Below are 20,107 nucleotides of genomic sequence, written 5' to 3' on the forward strand. Positions count from 1 at the left end.
TTCCATTATACAGTTTTTGGTTTTATTTCAAGAGGAATTTATGGGTGATCATTACCTGTGATGGAAGATGACAACTTTGAAATTGATAAAGCATAATTAGTGGTATCTACTACTTTTTTTCTTTCCACATGATGGCACCAAAGTGCCAGATACTTGATTGTGCAGCTAGGCACTCTAGATGTCTTTCTTTCATGGCCAGAATGCCTGTGTAGTTTTTACATGGGCAGAAAAAACATTGGAGAAAAAACATTTTCCTCATGTAAATGCTGGTATATTGTCTTCAATGGTCAACTGTTGTGAACTTACTCATATTAGACAAATACATCCCTAGCCAACAGAGGACTCCATCAACAAAAGACTTACCAGCTTTGTCTGCTCGTTTGATGTTAGTGTGCACTGACAGTTTTGCCATGCCATAAGTCACTTGTAAGAATATTGTTGTGACCTCTCAGCTCTCCAAACTTCACTGTAACTGTATAATTAGGCTTTACACTGCTGAATGTGCTGAATGGCCATGGTGATTCTCTCATTTCCTGTGATAGGTGTATATGAGCAAGGACTTAATAGGTAATTCTTCCGTGTCAGTCTGCAGAATTAGATATGTGTTTCCATGTGTCTCTACATACATCAAGCAAAAGGCACATAGAAAGCTGTTGATCTTGTCAGTGGCAGGGTAGGGGGGAGAAAATGCGAGGAAGATTGGAAGAAGTTTAGGAGCCAAAGGATAGAAATCTCTGAGAAACCATTGCATAGTAGATCTGCTGCTCAGTGACTGACTTAGGGAAGGAACGGAGACATCACTGACGAAGGTGGATGTATACTGTGGGCCTTCCTCTGACCACATTTCTCATGATGTCTTCTTCTACCCAGGGTTTTTCTGCTCTGCACCATATGGAGAGAAGCAGTCTTCCCTTTATATTTTCTCTAGTAGATAAAGAGAGTTAAGCAGAATAACAAAAAGGTTTTCTTACAACAGTGCTGTTACATACACGCTCTCTTTTCTGTTGATGAAAACTTTTCAGTTGTCTCTGACTGCAGATAAGTTCTTACATGTACATGTAGTTTCAATATATACATAGAGAGAATGATAAATGGGGAAAAAAAAGGGAAAAAAAAAGTTTCTAGATTTTCTGTCTACGAAATTGTGTTATAAGCTTTATAACTTCCATTAAACTTTCTGAAATGTCAGTAATCCCTTATATAGCTGCTTGTATTTAGCCCCATGTTAAGAGAGATGTACTATTTAAATAGCTTGTTTAACTGAAAAAAGTTGAATCTAACTTGACAAAATAGTGTTCCATACTAAAATGTCTTTAATTAGACATAACCTAAACTATAATACTCATTTTCATCTGAGAATATCAGCATTCCTTCAGTAGGTGGCTGTTACAAAGCATCACCTCAACCAAGAAGTGCCAGGAGAAAAAGTAGCCCCATGAAAGACAATGAATTTAGTAAGTCAGAAGAAGTAACTCCTAGACGTGGATTGTCTTCGTTTTCAGCACCGTCATCCCTAACTTCTCTGAATACTACAGCCTCGTCTGAGAAAAAAGTGTTTGCTGAAAGCCCTAGTCCTGAAGTAAGACTGAGAATGAAGAGTATATGTGTTTATTTTTTACCATTTACATTGGAAACTTTAAAAAGTAACTTACTAGCTGTCAAAATTTTCTGTAAGAAATATAGGAGTGGGGAAAAAAAACATTTCCAATAGCATTCTGGAAATGCTAATGAGGGGCATATAAGAGAACATCATTCATTTTCTTTCTAACTAGAAACAGGATTTTGTTATGTTTTGCAGCTGTTCAGAAATGGGTTGATGGGTTTTATTTCTCTGAATGTGAGGCAGTAATTATACTTGGAGAGTTCTGAAAAAACATTTTATCAGTGTATTATAAACTCAAGTTAAATAGTTCTGATTTGTTATGAATTGCTCACTTGTTTATTTGCCGCTTTCTGATCTAAGGGTCCATGGCTAGAAAGTACTTCACTACCATTTTCCATTAATTTTACTTCCCACAATGAGAGATCTGAAGACTCCAATTTACAGATGTGTGGAGAAACACCACTTTCACAAGGTAGAACTTAGATATGTACAGCCAGATAAATGTCATAATTTATACCTTGGTAACATCTAAGCTTCCAGTTCAAGTCTTCTTAAAATCAATGGTTTTCTTAATTTCATCCTTTACATTCATTTAGTATCTTTCTCTTGCCCTCATGTCTCCTTGTATTCTGCTTCTAAGAAAGGCCCAGCCTCATTATTGCCATTATGTCTAAGTGTAGTATCAACCCAAGTAGTTAGAAATTAGGTCCTAGAAATGTCCTAAGATTGGAGAGGAACAGATCGAAGTCTGAGAAGTGAATTTGCACTTTTGACTTGAGTCAAGTGTTGGCATCATTGCCTAAGCATCCTTGAGACTTAAAACAAGTCATTTTAATCTCATTTCTTCTTTGCCATCAACATGACTAGGATAAGCCTTTCTCTTCTTCAGGCTGGTATTGTTTTTCAGTTCTGGGGGTATTTCTTAGTCTCCTTTGTCAGACAAAAAAATCTGTGTTACAAAAACGGAATGTACCCAAGTTGAAAAGCAGTGGAATGGGCTGTTGAACACCTTTCATATTGGTTAAGGTTATCGTGCTTGGGAGTACTTTGTGTGTAAGACTCCAGTGGACAAGTAACATAGCCTGTTGGATACAGTGAGGAAAATGCTGTTGGCGTGGCCTATGTAATGTCTGTGCACTGGGCTGCAGCCTAATGATATCAAAGTTAGGACTTGGCTTGAAGAACTGAGTATAGGAAGGTGAACAGAAGTTGAAAAGTCAAGCACAGCATTACTGGGTAGTGAATAGCAAATATACTGAGATCTGTGTTTAATTTTTGTTTCTTTAAACATTTAGTTCTTTTTTGTTTTGCTGGAATTTGTATGGGGAAAAGGATATGAGCATCAGTGTACTGGAATGTGTAGATTCTCCATGAGGAGGGACAGCATAAATGGAGAAGAATGTTAAGGTGCTGGTGTCAAGTGGTGGAAAAGGGACTGGAAAATAAGGGTTTCAATTTGATGCTAAAGTGTGCAAGTGTAATGATTTCAAGCAGACTAATAAAAATGGTATAGCTAGAACTTCTAAGGAAACTACAACAATGCTTATGGGTTTTACGTGGCATTTTTTCATTATGGTTAATCCTCTGTATCTGTTTTGCAAACAGAGCTAAACTGACTTATACATGAAATTCAGTGAAGCTCATGCTACAATATAGTCAGAAGTCTAAAGTAAATCAGCTGTCTACAGTGTCCTGCACACCGACTGCTGCAACTTAACTACACTTGTCTAGTTTCTGATGCCTACAGCTTGTATACAGTTGTTATACTAGCTTAGCAATAAGCTTAAAGTGAAAAATGAAAGGTTACATATCAACAGAAGATAAAAAATGGTTTATACAAATTCAGAATTTTCTTTGTCACCTGGAACCTACCTTCATCACCGTGATTAAATTTCTTACATTGTCAGCATCAATACTCCTTTCTTCAGTTAACTTGGAGTTACTTTCATCCAAAACTTACTTCTTTTCATCAGAAGACTGTAACTTGGTATTTATCATAGATATTCTTGGTTTGTATCTTAACTATTTGACAAATTTAGGTCTCTATTAATGTATTTTCAGATCTGATAAAAATGTTTTTAAGTATTATTGAAAAAGTGCTTCCTAACTGGCAATTTCACCACTTAGGCATGCATTTAAATTGACATGACATTTTGCTTAAATCCTCACCACTGAGGTGAGAAATAACCTTTCCATTATATCCTTGTGCATCCCACACTCCCGTAAAACAACACATAGATTTTTTTTTTTTTCTTCACGCAGATTGTCATACAGACCTTAGTAGTAGAGTAGACTTCTCTAGATGTGAAGATCAGAATGGCTCTTGCTTTTGGTTTCTGCTCTATAGCCAAGTTCACGTGGAGAGGCAACTGGGAAGTTATGTTGTTATCATGCTCTTATACTTGTTAAAACTTTGGTTGTATATAGTAAGCACATTATCCTATGTGAAATTCAGTAATATGTTTCTTGTACAGAAATAACAATAATGAGAAACCATGAAATACTTGTTAACATATTGTCTAAGCGAATGTGTCCTCTTAATCTTTTTACTCCTGTTAGATGAGAGGAAGGATACCAGCCCCAGTGACTTGAAACTGGAGGATAATATTAGCAAAACCCTTTCTGTGACAGAAGCAATGACCACGACAGCAGATGAGAAAACAAAGAAATCAGAGAAGTCAACAGATGACAGTTCAGATGAACAGGAGAACATTGTGCAAGGGCAAATAGAAACTGATACAGCACAGGAAGCGTCAGTAGATGGTCAGTCTGAACATGTGGAGTCGAAGATGACTTCAGAGGACTTTGTCAAGGTATTTTTTATATGTGTTTTTACTATTGTTCAAAACAATGAAAAGTGCAATGAAAAGTTTTGTAAAGAAATTTGCACTTGGTACCTTAAATGTGTAAAACTCTGCTTGTAAAAGTTTTAGACCCAAGGCACTTACAAATTATCACAGAATCATAGAATATCCCAAGTTGGAAGGGACCCATAAGGATCATCAAGTCCAACTCCTGGCACCGCACAGGTCTGCCCAAAAGTTTAGACCATGTGACTAAGCGCACGGTCCAAACGCTTCTTAAATTCAGACAGGGTTGGTGCAGTGAATTGGATAGTTTTAAGGAAGTTTTATGGTGAAGTTTATGGATAGTTTTATGCTGAAGTTTATGGATAGTTTAAAGGAAGACGTAGGGAATACCCTTCACACAAAGAGTTTAAAACAGACAAAGGTAGTAAAATGTGTGTTTTCAAATCTTAATTAAATATCCTTATGGAAGTTAAAATGCCAAATCTCTATTTTGAGGATTGAAAAGTTGAAATGATCCGTGTATGTTGACAGAGGATGGAATCCATTGTGTGACTTAATTAAAAAATAAGAGGCAAAGTACTTTACACCTTATCATAAGAAAGAAAATATGTAGGTATATGTAACTGTTAAAGGTAAATATTAAAAACAGTTTAAAGAATGTTGATATAACAGGGGAGCCCACTGTTCCTTTAGTTTTTTTTATTCCTTTGTATCTATAAACTATAGACTATATTTCAACATAATACAAAGAAACATTTCTAGATGCCATTCCAAACATTCCAAAAGGTGGTGTTTGTTTTTTTTGTTTTTTTTTTTTTAACTTTCTTACAGTATTGTACTGTGCCCTTTCTGTATTTGAGTGGCTTTCATGAGTATGTATGTTTAACATCCTTGTTAAATTTTAAAATCTGTGTCATCCTGAGCTAGTTCTGTTATCTGAGAGACTGAAATTTTACTATTCTTTTGTGTTTCTTAGAAACAAAGTGAAACAAAGGCAACAGTTCTACAAAAATCAAAACCTTCATCTTGCAGGTGAGAGAACAATGCTGTCTATCGTAGTCTATGGAGCATAAGATGTACGTAGGTGCCCTGACAATGCCACTTTGCTCTCATTTTCTGACAGCATTTTCTTAACTGCTGTCAACTTCTGACCATCTGTGGAGGATACCATAGGAGATAAGATGTTATTATAATCCTTGCTCAGTATCTCCTCTGTCGGATTAGACTCCAAGTCTTTTGTCAATTTCTATAATGAGTATGTGCTCGTGTCCACCAGTAAATCCAATTTGTGTTATCTTAACAGGTTTTAAGCTTTTTTATAGATGAAAGTATAGGGAGCTTGTAAATGCTCTTGGGCTGAATATGTTGAATAATGGCTTGTTTTCTCAGTAATAACCCTGCCCAAAGAAAACGTGCTTTTTCCTCCTTTCATATCCCCACACAAGTGCATGTACAAACTGAATCACAGTAAGTTCTGGTATCAAGTGAAATAAAAGCTGCTTGCTAGCAGCTACAGTAAATGAAAGGATGATTAATATGTTTCTGTCTTTACAGGTCTCTGTCTTCTGCAAACTTAAAGAAAAAAGCAAAAGCTGTTCCATCAGCTACAGCTGTTTCATCTCAATACCTGGGAACATTGAAGGTGTTGGAGAATAAACACTTGCAGAAGAACAGTAGAGAATTTGAGAAAGCAGATAGTTTACGAGCAGCTGTTTTCCAGGTAGATCTTAAACAAACAACAAAATAAAAAAAATTAAAATCTCCTATGCATATAAAGGTCTTATAGGAGCCAACAACACTTATTTTCATGAAATCAATATTGTTGTGTATTTTATTTTCATATGCTTACAGATTCAATAATACTTTTATTCCAGTGGCCATTCCCTTTCATCAAATTGCAAACTTAAAAGCTAGATGAGAGGGACATACTGTGTTATCTAATTTTGTGTCAGACTATTCTCAGACATGTAAGATATTTTCCTTTATTTTTAATTTTTCCTTAACAAAAGTAGGTGCTTTGTTTAAAATTTCTTTTTTCTGGTATGTTCTATTCAGTTGCCATTTAGGAGAAGTAAAAACAAGTCTAGTATTCTCTCTGGAAGGATAACCTGTGTGGATTCCGTATAGAATTTCATCACAATTCGTATGTGGGTTCCAAAAGATTTTTGTTACTAATATGTGTGAGGAAAAATACACGTTCCTTTTGTTAATAGATGTTGTTCATATTGGTATATGTTTGTAATACTATTTATGGTTCTAACCCAAAATTTAGAGCCTGAAATTCATACCTGTAGTCTGCATAGTTTTAAAGGTAGAATAGGTTACATTTAGGACACTCATATTTTTAAGCAGCATACCAAATATATAATTAAACCTTTACAATTGAAGTCTGACTCTGCAAATGACTCATAACACATACCAGTGCCTGGAGTCTCACTCTTCCCAGTTAGACTTTGTTGGACTCTTCAGTTACATGTATTTGCAAGAGAGACAATAAATCTAAACAATAATCCTGTATCCCGAGTAATAAGAATATTCCATATTTCTTTTTTTTTTTTTTTAATGCTTACATCTAGTTGATGTTTTTAAGAGATTTTATTAAAGATCTTTAAGGTTTTTCACGTTTGTAGCAATCATTGTAGAACCTTAGACTTTACTTAACACGAAAAAAAATCACACCAAAAAAAATCTGTCACGAAGGTCCTTAAAATAGTTTAATTTGAACCATGTCTTACTTTTCCATGTGTGGTGATTGCTAAAGTAGCACATGGAAGAACTGGGAGTGATTCTGGTTGTCATTATATTGGTGCTGCTCTAATAATATTCACCTGTTTTAACCGAACATCTTTAGTTACAGCTTAAAAACACTTTCAAAGTGTAAAAGTCTTCTAATATTCTTACAGAATTGGCTGGAAAAGAAAAGAGCTTTACTACTGGAATTAAAGAGAAATGAAAAGAAAAAAGCTGAAAATCTGAGGATCGATACTGAAAAGGTTTGTTTACACTCTTGTTTAAGGAGAATTTGACAAGCTATCATTCTCTGAAGTATATTTACCTGTGCTTTGTGTCTAATTACATCAGTCTGCTACTGTATGGCCTCTGATTTTCTCTAATTGGAAACAATGTTTCCAATTAGAAACTGATTCTAATGTCCTGATTGTTATGGTTGTGTGAAAGGGTGTGTGGCTAATGCTTCCCTACACCTTTGCACCAGGGATGTTAAAAGTGTTCTTCTTAAATTAATTAGATCAAGTTTCAGGTTTGTTTGCAATGACCTTGGGATACTCAACCTTTCACACATTACATTTTAACATATCTTCTGGTGGAAAATGAGTTTGCTCCCTATCCCAAAAGATTCTTACCTACATTTTACATATACAGTTGTTAGATTGGGTTTTTAAGTATTTAATATGTTTGCATTTTAAGTATTCAATACGTATTTCATGTTCTTCTACACATTTTGCAAAAGTCATTTGTATAATTTGAGTGAGTTAAGTTAAAAATGAGCATAGAAAAGTCTATATAGTCTAAATTTGAGTGTTACTTGGAATGTTTTCTACAAATCCATTTCTTTATTGCTGAATCTAATCCTACATTTGAGAATGAGTTTAAAGCATACTTTTCAACTACAGATATATATATATTTTATATTTAAGCATATTTAAATGTAGAATGTTATTTTCAATCTAGAAAGAAGATATTAAAAGAAAGGAAGCAATTGCATCTTTTGAAGCCTGGAAAGCGATGAAAGCAAAAGAAGCAAAGAAGTTAAGTGAAAAAAAGAAGCTCGAAGAACTTAAGAGAAAGAAAGCAGAAGAACAGAATGCAGAGAAAATGGAAGCAGCACAGAAGGTAATGTGAAATATGTACGTAAAGGTGGTTCAGATATAGTTCAGGAAATTGCTGATAATAATTCTGGTTAATCCAGCAAGAGATGGAATGAACTGGATTCTAAAATCTGAGCATAGTTAATCTTTGAAGAAAATATGGTGAGATTCCATTCTGTTGGAAATATTTAATGTTCTGTTGGAAATATTTAATGTACAAACATTTGTACACAGGCAAGCATTTCTCTGTATCTAGATTCTATTAGCTAAATACAAAATAAACTCCATATAAATGCATTGGCAAAGAATTGTTGTGTAGTAGGGAAAATAACGTGCTTTTTAGATATAATGAGCAATGCCCTTCTGAGCAATGTAACAAACAAATATTCCAAAATTTGAACATGAAGAAATACCAAAAATATTAATCCAGTGTAAGTGAGGAGAGCATTGACAAAAAGATGAGGGGGAAGATTTCTGATGAATCCTTGATTTTCTTTAGGCATTTGAAAAATGGAAAGAAAGAAAAGCAGAATATTTAAGAGAGCAAAGCAGAAAGGAAAAACAGTCTGAAAGAATCAGGAAGAGGAAAGAAGAGGAATTGGTTGAAGAAAAAAAGAAAGACAACGTATCAGCAGTTGAAAAATGGTACTACCTTTGAGTTCTGGCATATCAGTTTCCAGAACCTTTGCTTATAAATGCAGTAGGTCTTCTGTGAGTGCTTGATGTGCTTGTGACTGGGAAACAATGGCTTGCTTGGGATGAGGCTTTTCAATCTCAGTGAGCAAGCACAGTGTCAGTGAGAACACATTCTACAGCTTCTTTTGTTTTAGTAACTTAAATAATTTCTTCCCCAAAAGACTCAGCCCAGGCAGAGGTACTACAACTGAGAAGTAAGATTCACCAAGTAGTACGATGTCTTGTGTGACTAGTCTCGTGCTTCATTAGTAAGCAAGAGGAAGGAAGAAGTTTTTGGAATAAATTGCATGAATGTAACTGAATTCAAAAGCAAGTGAGATGTGTCTGCTGAAGGAATTCTTTGTTAGTTTTACAAGCCAAGAGTTTTCAGAGACTGAGTTCGATTTACTGTATTACCTGCAGAACTTTTACATCTAATTTTTATATGATACCAGATAAGGGGGAAAGTAGTATAGAGAAAACGATGCCATAGTAGGTAGAATAATAGTTTCATTTAAATTTTGGTCTTAAATTACATGAAAACAGACATCAAAGATTTATAAATATATATGTATATTCTTGATCTGTTATTAAATGCGTAAAATATCTCTTTGGACTCAGTTTAGTTAATCAGTCACAGATACAGGATTTAGACTTACACAGTGATCTCCTATTCTTCTTTCTCACTAAACAGGAATGAAAAAAAGGAAGAATATATAAAACAAAAGAAGGCAGAAAAAGTCCTAGAGAGAAGAAAGCAAGAAATACAACAGACAAAGAAGGACGAAAAAGATAAAAAGGCTATTGAAGAATATGAAAGATGGCTGGTAATTTATTTTTTTTTTCGCTATGTAAAAAAAAAATAATAATGTAGTAATGAGTGTGAATACTTTTATATGGTAATGTAATATTCTTGCTGTTTCATGCTGTTACAAGAGGCCAGATGATGGCAGTATTACATAGCTAGTCCTCAGATACTCTTGAACAAAATGATAAAATATGGTGTGCTTGATCTTTAGCTTACATGGAAAATATATTCTTCCTACCTACATGACTTAGAGTTTTGAATTTCATAGTCTTTTCTTCCATTCCATGTCAGGAGAAGCCGTCTCTGAATTGCCAGCTCACTACAGCGCAAAACCAGCAAAAGCTAGCAGCACTGCCAGCTGCAGCAGTGTAGGCATTTGCCTTCAAGGCAACATTTAGAGTGGGGAATCCTTGAATTGATAAAAGCAGTTACACTGAGGTTTGAGATTATTTTTATTGACTAGAAAGGGCAAAATTCTAATGTTGCCAATTATATTTTCCCTATAACAGCATGTTTTATTCCTAGTTGTTAAGCAGTAAACTAATCTGGTAGTCCAGTCCCAACAATAAGGCAATATTTTTTTCCTTGCAATATAAAGGCAAACTAGAGCAGAGATTGCTAATATTCTTTGCATATACTTTCTTAAATATGTGTGACTTGCTAGTTAAAGAAAAATCTGCATTTTCCGTCCTCAGCCTAAGCCACAGTCATCCATCATGTTGACTTCCAAAGTTTTCTTAGTTTGAGAGCATTTCTTCCATTATCTCTCTTCCTTGTGATTTCTGGCATATATCCGGTACATAAGGGCTCTGTTACCATTCATAAGAATAGGATCCTGCAACTCAGCTGGCTTGAGATCCTTACACATGCTCATTTAAACCATTGGTAGACTATAAAAAAAAAAATGTCTTTTCAAGAGTTTCAAGTAGATTTTTTGCTTTTTTCTCTGGTGATAGATGAGATTGTTCTGTTTGCTTTGCAGCTAACACACCTTTATTTCAAATAGCATATCAGCAATGACTCTGTTCCTTATGTTCCTTGGCTGGAATAATATTTCACTTTGTATAGTAACAGAGAAGATACACACCTTCAATGAACTGCAGAGAGAAACACTTAAAGTTATCAATTTATTATCAAGAGAGTGCAGATGATACTTGCATGCAGATAGATAAACTGTTGTCAAATCTAGGAGGGCAGGATTTTGAGAGTCTTAAATGTATTCTTTAAAATAAGGGATTTTTGTTTGAAGGGAAATAAAATAAGAGTAATACAGTGGGAAGTATGCTATTATCTTTTGTTCATTAGCAGTTCAGCAGAAATAAATGTGTGAATTCATCCTCAAATTTCCTGAACCGAGTGTTGATCATAATGCATGGTTAAAGCAGAAGTTTTAAAACCTCCTTGTAAGTTCTATAAGAAACATTCTGCTGTTATGATAATGGAAATTCTGTTACAGATACTTTTAGAGGACATTGTGTCGATCTTTGATAACTCAATTTAATAGAGAAGATTCATATTTTTTTAAGGCATGAAAACGAATGCCCTGAAAAAGGCTATTAATGTGTAGAATACTAACATAAAAAGGATAATCTTGAGCTGAGATACTTTAGTATTGCTGAGAAAGGTTAAGCTTCTGATTTTTTTTTTTCATTTTATTTCTTTCATAATATTTGCCTCTTACTAGTCATCAAGTACTCTTCAAGCCAATCTAGATGTATTTCTTGATTAAATGATTACTTTTACTTAGTACTTTTTACTTTTACTACCAGTGTCTGACATTTGTCATTGACGTGCACCTAGTCTGAGAAGTGGAACATACAGGAGAATCATGTAGAAAGTTTATTATGATGGATTTTTTTAGATGTTAATCATTAAATGCTTTTTTTGTAAGAACCTAGAAAAAAGTGAGTATCCTAAATGTGTTATGTTCTCCATTGTACTTGGTTAACCTAGTTGAATTGTTGAGAAGTAGTGCTGCTCTGTGCATTCTTTCAGATTTACAGTTCTTGAAAATCAATACAGTAAGGTTATGATTTCCTAGAAGTTTGAAATTTTACCTTGAGGTTGAGTATGCTCAACACATATTTTTGGCACTTTAATACTGTTAAAAAACATCAAGAAGTGATATTGTATTGGATGAGTCTAATGGAATTGTTGTTTTTCTTGGTTACAAACAGCTAATGTGAGTTATTCATTTCATGTGGTTTAATAAGATCTATCTGAAAATACTTTCTATATTGGAATCTTAATCTCCTGGTATTGCAATATGTTTGAAATATGGCTGTTAGAGGAATAATATTAAAATGTTGTAAGTCTTCTGTACTATCTAAAATTCAGTTATTATGTGACAGTCACGCTGCTAACAAACCTGATCTTCCCAGAATTTTCTAAGTGAAAAATGTATTCCTCTTACCAGGCTATTGAGTGAAAAATTTTAAACAGAGAAATCAATCCAATCAACTTCATCTGCTGTATGACAAACTGTGGTTCTAGTTTTCATCTTGCAAAATTTCTTTTGCTCTTCTCTCATTAGTGCAAATAACCTTTTATTTATTGTATTAGGGAAGATTTATATCACTTATTATGTCTTGTGAAGATGTGAACTGTGGCCAGGATGAGAACATAAAAAGCGTGGTGTGTGTTGAAGGCAGGGAAGAAGTCAGCAAGGCTTCCTGTCAAATTTATCTTTAAAAAAAAAACAGCTAACTTAACCCAAGACTCTCTGCTTAGCATCAAGATTCATTCATGAACATGGGATCTTCAAATCCAAGTATATAAAATAGAGACGTGATTTAAAAAATCCAAACCAACCTTAAGTCCCTTCCTGGGTGAGTGTATGCTTCACCTTTGGTTTGGCGTTTTCCTACATGAATCGGTTGTGCAACATGTATTCAGTAAAGAGTGCTTTATAAACATGAAATATGCATACTTTTAAGACATTATTTCTCATGTAATTACCACTACTGATACAGTAAGTCTTATTTTTAATGAATTTCCAATTACTTGTTCTAATGTCTCTTTGAATGTCAAATACAGATCCAGATTCTAAGATTGGTAGAATAAGATTAAATGTTTGTAAAAGTACATATGCAGGATATGTGCAAATACACCAAACAGGAGCATGAATCATACATGTTACGTTATAGAGAATATTCTTCCATTATAGAGAATATGCTTCCAAAGCTCACATATATTTTCATCTTTTTTTGAGAAGTATCACTGATAATGCAGATTCATTTCTGTTTAGGGTGCTAAGCAGTTCCCTTTAAGAATGTCTGAAACGTATCTAAAAAGAGGAGTCAGAATCTTATGGTGCTACTTGAGCCCAGTTTGTCTCAATTATCCCTTATAACCCAGGAAGATAGAGTTTGTACAGAGAGAGAATATTATTTAGCAGACTGGCAGTTCTGTATCACTTGTTTTAGTAAAGGGCATTACTTCTCCATGCAAACCTTGCCTTGCTTATAATCAGCTTTACTAGTAAAAACATGAAATCATTGTGTGTTGATTTAGCCAGACCAGATAGATATTCCTAACTGAATTGTGTCTTCATGTTAACAAAGGCATTCAGGTCTTTGTTTAAAAACATACTGATAGGGCTGATGTTTTAGTGTATGTTGTACTCTTACATTTTTGTACATGTCACAATTGTAGCTAGCATTAGTAAGTTTGAATGGTGTATATGTATAAAATAAGGAAAAATTCCTCTCAAGCTCTTTTACAATAACTCCTCTACCACCATTTGCTAGTCTCTTCCTTTAGCTGCAGTAACATCACTATTTCTTTTCTCAATTATGAATAACAGAAAGACTCTGCCAGGATCATGGGATCTTGCAGTGTCCCTCAGAGGGATGGGATCGTGGGTTATCTAAGAGTGCCACTATCTTCAAGGAGCAGTACTTCCACAGCAATGTAGTTCACATGTGAAAATATTAAGCTTCGATGGTGCTTCAAAATACTGGCTGATAGGTTGCAACAGAGGAAAGAACCAAGGTTGGATTTGGCAAATTGATTAAGATTTTAAGCCTGCATATCCACAGTGCATCTTTATTACCAATGGTGTGTATGCCATCTGCTGTTCCTAGGCATGCACTGTTTGTGTGCTAGAAAGCCAACAGCTCAAGGACCTTTTTATCCACCTGTCTAATGGGACACTCCTAAGTGATGTTCTGATTCATAATGTCAACCTTTGTTCCACCAAGAGGGAAATATTCCTTAAGCCAGGAAGTGGTGTGCTCATGCACACTCCACAAACCTACAAGTGTGATAAAAGGAAAATTTGCACCTGTAAAGAACTCTCCAGTATACTAAATTGCCAAGGTAGATGCACTCTTAAATTTTTGGTCTCCACAACAATGAAATGGCAGGTATCTTTACAAAGAAGAGCACTTATTTTATGTAGAACAGAACAATATAAGACATTAACTAATGATATTCAAGAGACCTATTATTCAGAAACTAATTAGCAATTATTTACTATTATTTTTAATCAGGCACAAAAATACCATTGCAAGTATTGCTTATCCTTCATCATCCTAACTCACCACTGCTGTTTGAAACAATAGAAAATATCATCAGAACCTTACAATGTTTATAAAATGGATGGAGGTTTGTTTATAATTGTTTACTTCCCAGATTAGCTCATGGCAAGTGTGATTTAATAAGTACAGAAAGTTACACAGATGCATCAAAATTAATGTAATGAGAGATATTTAGCACTGTGTAAGTACCCTTTTAAAAGAAATATTAAGATGAGACTAATACATGCAAGACAAATACAATACCTGATCCACTAGGCCTTCTGTTGCATTTTTTGTTTAGCTAGTGCACAAAGCCAGCTCATCCTTGGGACTGTCACCTTAATTGTAAGCGACATCAAGTGTGCAGCCTCTGTGTTGTATTGTGCAATGTGCATGACTGAATCCCTAAGCAGGATGTGCTAAGCTCCAAAAGGCAAATCTCTATTGTGTGTTAACTTCTCGTTTTATCCAAGAAAGGTGTAGCAATAATTCTGGCTTTTCCATTGGTAGAGTTCTTTTTTTTCACACAACATTTTTTTCTTCCTTAGAAAAAGACAGAGAGGAGAGAGCAGCTTGAGAGGAAGCAAAAGAAGCTCCAGGCTGCCTGTGGGGAGGAAGTGCGTTCTCCCTGGAGTCCACCTGGTAAAGTCATGTATTCAAGGAATTACTGAGCGGTCTATTGCATTCTGTGAGAAAAGATCGTTTGCAAATTTCTGACAGTGAATAGTCATTTATTTCAATAACATCTGCTTTTCACTGAATCTGTAATAGAAGTTGCATCTTTCTTTTTAGTTAATACGATCTCTGGAGATTGGTTGTCCTTTTCCAGTGCTTTAGCAAATGCACTATTTTTTGTAATTCTGCATTTAACTTAGTCTTGCTAAATACTGTGTTCCTTCATTCCTTTTTTTCTGGAAGTCTCTATTTAGGATACGTGAGACTGTACTCTAGTATTTTTTTTCACATGGTAAGTAGCAGTTTATTTAGCAGAATGGTTGTATTTAAGTTATTAGGCCTTATTACTATTCAGCATGAGTAATGACAGTAATTGCTCAAAATGAGTGGTCAGTTGCAACTATGCACATTCAGAATCAGGAAAAAAAAGAAGGAAAGACTAAAGCGTTTGCCTTCAGAAATGTTTTAGAGACAATCTATTTATAAACCATTAAAAGATGATGAACAGGTGATAAACAACTCAATAAAAGGGAACGTACAAGCAAGGGAGCTAAACTGTATGTGCAGGATGAAAGGACAGTAATGCTAGATGATGTGTTTGAAATGCTTCTCTCCCTTTATCTGCAAGACCAGTTTCAAATGGGTAGTGGAGAGGCAAAAGCAGCTCTTATTCTTATGTGGTAGGTAAGAGTGTATTTGTGAAGAAAGTACATGATCAAGAACGCTCCTGCCATGAGGAAGATGGGACTGGGGAGTTAAGCGTGGAAGAACTGTTGGCTGAAGGCAGAAGGAGGATGGGGAAGGAGATGTTAGCTGTTTTGAGGTAGAGCAAAGACAAAGCTAAGCAGTATGATGGGGAGGTGTTTTCATGCATTAAGAGATGAGCTGCAGAGAACACATTTAACCCTTTGATTATGTTACACTGTGAAATATAAAAATAGCTTTTAAATTAAAGGTGCATTATGGATAAACAGCCTTTCATGGGGCCAAACCCAGGTAGCTATGGGATGGTAAAAAAAGAACTGGAACTGGTGAAATGTAAAATGATCCAGGGCTGAGACTGTAGCTGTTAATTCTGTTTCAGGTATTCATATACATTCCATCTATTTCCTGTTTCCTACAGGAAACAGCTATTTTAGAAGCATGTTTTGTAGTTCACACAAAATCTTACATAAAAACTGCACGGGGAGAACAGTGGTGCTTCTGAGGCAATCTTAGGCACTGAAAATGACTTTTCTGGAACTTAATTAAAAGACTTCTGTTGTTGTTTTTCCATGATCAAATAAATCCCTCCCAAACACATTTTCATCATTGCTAATGAGCCAGTTGCTGTAGTAAGTTATTAAAACTACTTCAGTTTTTGTTTTGGTTTGTTTTTTTGTTTTTTTTTTTTCCCATGGCTATTTGCCTCACTATTTTGGAATCAATGGGAAGACTAGAGATCTTTAGAGATCTTCACATCTCTTATTTGCCTGCTGTCTAAACTCAGGCTGTTACTTATGTGTTTTTAACTTTAATTTTAATAATCATGTCAGATTTGTTCCTCAAGTGAGTATTCAGAAAAAGAAAACCAACAAAAAACCCTAGTTCATAAATTATAAACGTATTTTCTCAAATGAAAATCTTGCATTTGTTTAGACTGACAACCTCCTTGGGAAGGAGCATTTGAGAAGTAAACTTGCACTTTTACACTCTTATTCTGTTTATAAATTACTGAGATACTCATTAATTCTGTATTTCATTTAATGCTGGGGCATCTTCTCAGAAGAGAAAAAACACAAGACTGTCAAGCAGAGGAACTTCAGTTCCTGACATTGTTTGCTTGTTTGTTACGTTTTAGTGAGAGCCACTGATGATTTAAACGCATTTGTTTTGGCCATAACTATTCTATTGCCATAATCCTTTGTAGGTGAAATTTATTGTTGGTGTATATGTAAAAGTGAAATTCATAAGGATATCTCCTTTCCTTATGGTTGAATATGGTTCTGTTCATCCTTGTTAGTATGCACTCTTCTTTTGTGAATGCTTAATTCAGAGCTTTGTCAAAGTTCGACAGAAGTAGAAATATAAATATGTTCGAACAGCCAGTAGTGGAGTAGTTATCGTCATTAACCTAATTTCTGTCAGTAAATAAGGGTAAAGGAAGGCTTATAAGATGCACAGTTTTCTGTTGCAAATCATCTATTCACTTTGTGAAGAAGTATTTGCTAAACCTGAGAACAATTATGAGGTTTGGCTAATAGTTGTGATCTGTCAGATGATTTGGCTGTATGCAAATCCAGCACACTTGATCCATTGTGAGGAGTGGTTGCAGGTTTGATATGGCTTCTTTTAGATTAGGGTGTATCTTTACCCCAGAACCAGGTTTGAGTACATTGACTCATATTTTACACTGCACTTCCAGTTGCCTTGCTGGCACCTCATTCATGGTAGCCCTGCTGTGGTTTGCAATTTTTTAGCAGGTCTCTGCTGGTCCTACCACTTGCTTCCTGCTACCTTGTGGCAGGTCAGGCATTTTTCCCAGCAGTAGTGGTGTGATAATGACTGTGTTAGTATCCAGAGAGAAAGAAAAAGTTCACTGCTCACAGAAACATTGAAGAAGTTGTGAACATGCACAGCCAGAGCAGCTTCAGTGGACAATCCAAGAAGCAGGGTAAAATTACACATACCAGCAGGAGACATAACAGAATTAAAGCACAGCCAGAATACGACAGAACTGCCAGCTCAAATTAGCCCACCCAAATTTTTAGGGGTGGGGTTGGGGAGAGGAACAAATTCAGGCACTTAGGCTGGAGCAGTGATGTGCATTGCCTGCAAGGCTTTTAGCACTAGGAGCCTTGAGTTCAGGTTTAGTCAAGAAACCATAGCGCCGTAATTTCATGGGAAAATGAAATGTATAGGAGACAGGAAATTTTGCTGTGCAGCTATCATCAGGAGAGACTGAGACAAAGCATGCAGCCTGTGTGAAACTTGGCATGCTGAATCATCTAGATCTTTATTTCTGCAGTGTACAGCTAGAGCAAGTAAGGTAAGTCCCTGTGCTGACAGGCTTACAGTTGAGGGATGCAAATGAAAAGACTGTTAGAGGTAGCAGCAGAGCTGGAAAAAGGTATATCACATGCCTATTGCTAAGCTGAATACTGCACTGTTACTCACTTTAAGCTTTTAGATGATTGGATAGAAAATTTTTGACAGAAGATATAAGTGGGAAGATGTTGGTGACATCCTGCAAAGGAGTGATATACCAAAAACTCATATAAATTCACAGCTTTTCAATGAGATAAAAATGCTGAAGATCTAAAGACACACATGGAAAAAACAGTTGGTAAACTCTGTGTTCGACTTTTATAATAAAATTTTGCGAGCTTTGTCTAATCTTGCATTGTAAAACTTTGGACAGGTTAATACATGATGTAGAAAAAATCGGAGCTGAGGTGTACACATGTGTACAGTAACTTATAAAAACGTATGTGTATTTATTTGTAAATCCTGTTATGTTTACAGAGGGGAAATATTTATTAATAAAATATATTTTTAATATAATGGAATCAATGTTTTCATGTGATCTGTGGATATAAAATCTTATTTAAAGCTGTTATGCATGTAAATGAACTAAAAACTATCCCTAAGCACAACATATTCTTTCACCATTGTTCATATGACAGCCTGGGAATTATATCCCACTCAAGTTATAGCTTCTGATAGTACAGCCCTCTCCTTTGGTTCATGGACACTCACTTCTGCTTGCTGCCACACCCATGAAAAATAGACCTTTAAGGAGTGCAAGGGATTCCAAGTAATGACATGGAAGATGAACAGTCTCTTATTTTTTCCCAAAGTATTTTATTCAGTCATTAAGTTGTTGCACTGGTACACTAAAAGGGACAGGTTGATGGCCTAATTAAGCAAATTCAAAAATTTTATGCACTACATCAAGACCTCCAAAAACGGAATCGCTTATCCACCAGGAGCTGTCCAGGCAAAATGTTGACAGGTAACAAAACACCGTACCCCTCTTTCTCAGAAACTGTCTCAGCAGGGGGAGATTTAGATACATCAACTAAACAAGGAGATAAGGTGACATTAAGGATAAATAATTTTCTTTTCAATTTCCTTTTCTGGGTAAGAAAGACTCTGTGCAGGTCTCTGTAATACTTTTTTTTGTTTATTTCATATTCACAAAATATAAGGCCATTAGATCATCTTACCTGATTTGTGTACCCAGGACTGATACATCTCACTCAGTTGTTTGTGTGTTGAACTGAGTCACCTGAGTATGACTAAAACACTGTCTAGCTTTTTCACTGCTATATCAAAAAGTAGCTCTATGTTCCCTAATGTGCCTGGTTTTCAGAGGACAAGTCTTGCTTTGTGTGGCGTTGCAAACTTCATAATGCTGTCCAGGGCGGTCCCCTGTGAGATCCTGCCCAACAGCTCCCTGAACAAGCCATCATCTGCTCTGCTGAAGACCAAGGCTGTGGTTCTGCTGTTTGTCTTGTTCCCTTCTTGCAGGACTGAGAGCTTCCCAGTCTCAGCCATTGCAACCAAGGCTGCCAGCAACGTTCACAACCCAAACTACTTCATTCCTGTCAACATGCAAAAGCTAAGCTCTACTCAAAAGCTTCTCTCAGGTCATCAACACTATCAAATGCTACTTACAGTTGTTCCACCTGCAGGTTTCTACTGAACTGTTGGTTTTAAAGAACAATTTCTCAAATACCAGTAAGATATCTTGGTTAGACTTTAATGGCTAATCAGTAATAGCAAAACTGACCTCATTGTTTCAGCCTGGGGTGTGGAGAAGTTTGTTCATGTTATCAGACTGTATGCAGACAGTTAAGCTGTATTTTCAACATAACACATAATTTTAGCACCTACGCTCATAACAGATGAAAAGCCCTTAGTATTGCAAAGCATTTTCCTTTTCTACTTCTTTTATGAATAGACTGTAATGCTTTTATTTCTGGCTAAATTCTGGCTAAAACAGTGGAAAGTTTTTTTCATCAATTTTTCATTTAAAGAACAAGAGAGAACTTCCATTATAGGTTAATCATTTTTCATGCAGAGAAATATAAAATGAGCATATATTCATTTTTATGAATATAAACTGGGATGCCCAGCCCTTGATGATAAAAAATGATAAAAGGCTAACATTGTTTTCAAGCATCATTACCTCCCAACAAGTGAAA

At 35.4% G+C, this 20,107-nt stretch overlaps 1 protein-coding gene across 3 annotated transcripts in view; it reads left to right on the plus strand.

The window, feature by feature from the left end:
* The window catches only part of MAP9 (microtubule associated protein 9), a 38,791-nt gene extending 22,604 nt beyond the window's left edge, over positions 1-16,187 (plus strand). For 2 of the 3 annotated variants that reach the window (XM_072037373.1, XM_072037372.1), the window contains exons 4-14: positions 1,377-1,579; positions 1,964-2,075; positions 4,163-4,416; positions 5,390-5,445; positions 5,968-6,133; positions 7,317-7,406; positions 8,104-8,265; positions 8,740-8,885; positions 9,610-9,742; positions 14,792-14,885; positions 15,603-16,187. In XM_072037373.1, the coding sequence (XP_071893474.1) occupies positions 1,377-1,579; positions 1,964-2,075; positions 4,163-4,416; positions 5,390-5,445; positions 5,968-6,133; positions 7,317-7,406; positions 8,104-8,265; positions 8,740-8,885; positions 9,610-9,742; positions 14,792-14,885; positions 15,603-15,745 (1,559 nt within the window). In that variant the 3' untranslated portion in view covers positions 15,746-16,187. Of the gene's footprint in view, positions 1-1,376; positions 1,580-1,963; positions 2,076-4,162; positions 4,417-5,389; positions 5,446-5,967; positions 6,134-7,316; positions 7,407-8,103; positions 8,266-8,739; positions 8,886-9,609; positions 9,743-14,791; positions 15,144-15,602 lie in introns of those variants that run through there. The other variant, XM_038178709.2, reaches the window with a different exon arrangement.
* Positions 16,188-20,107: the final 3,920 nt, after the last annotated feature.

Source organism: Anas platyrhynchos, chromosome 4 (assembly GCF_047663525.1).
Source record: "Anas platyrhynchos isolate ZD024472 breed Pekin duck chromosome 4, IASCAAS_PekinDuck_T2T, whole genome shotgun sequence".
Lineage (NCBI taxonomy): Eukaryota > Metazoa > Chordata > Aves > Anseriformes > Anatidae > Anas > Anas platyrhynchos.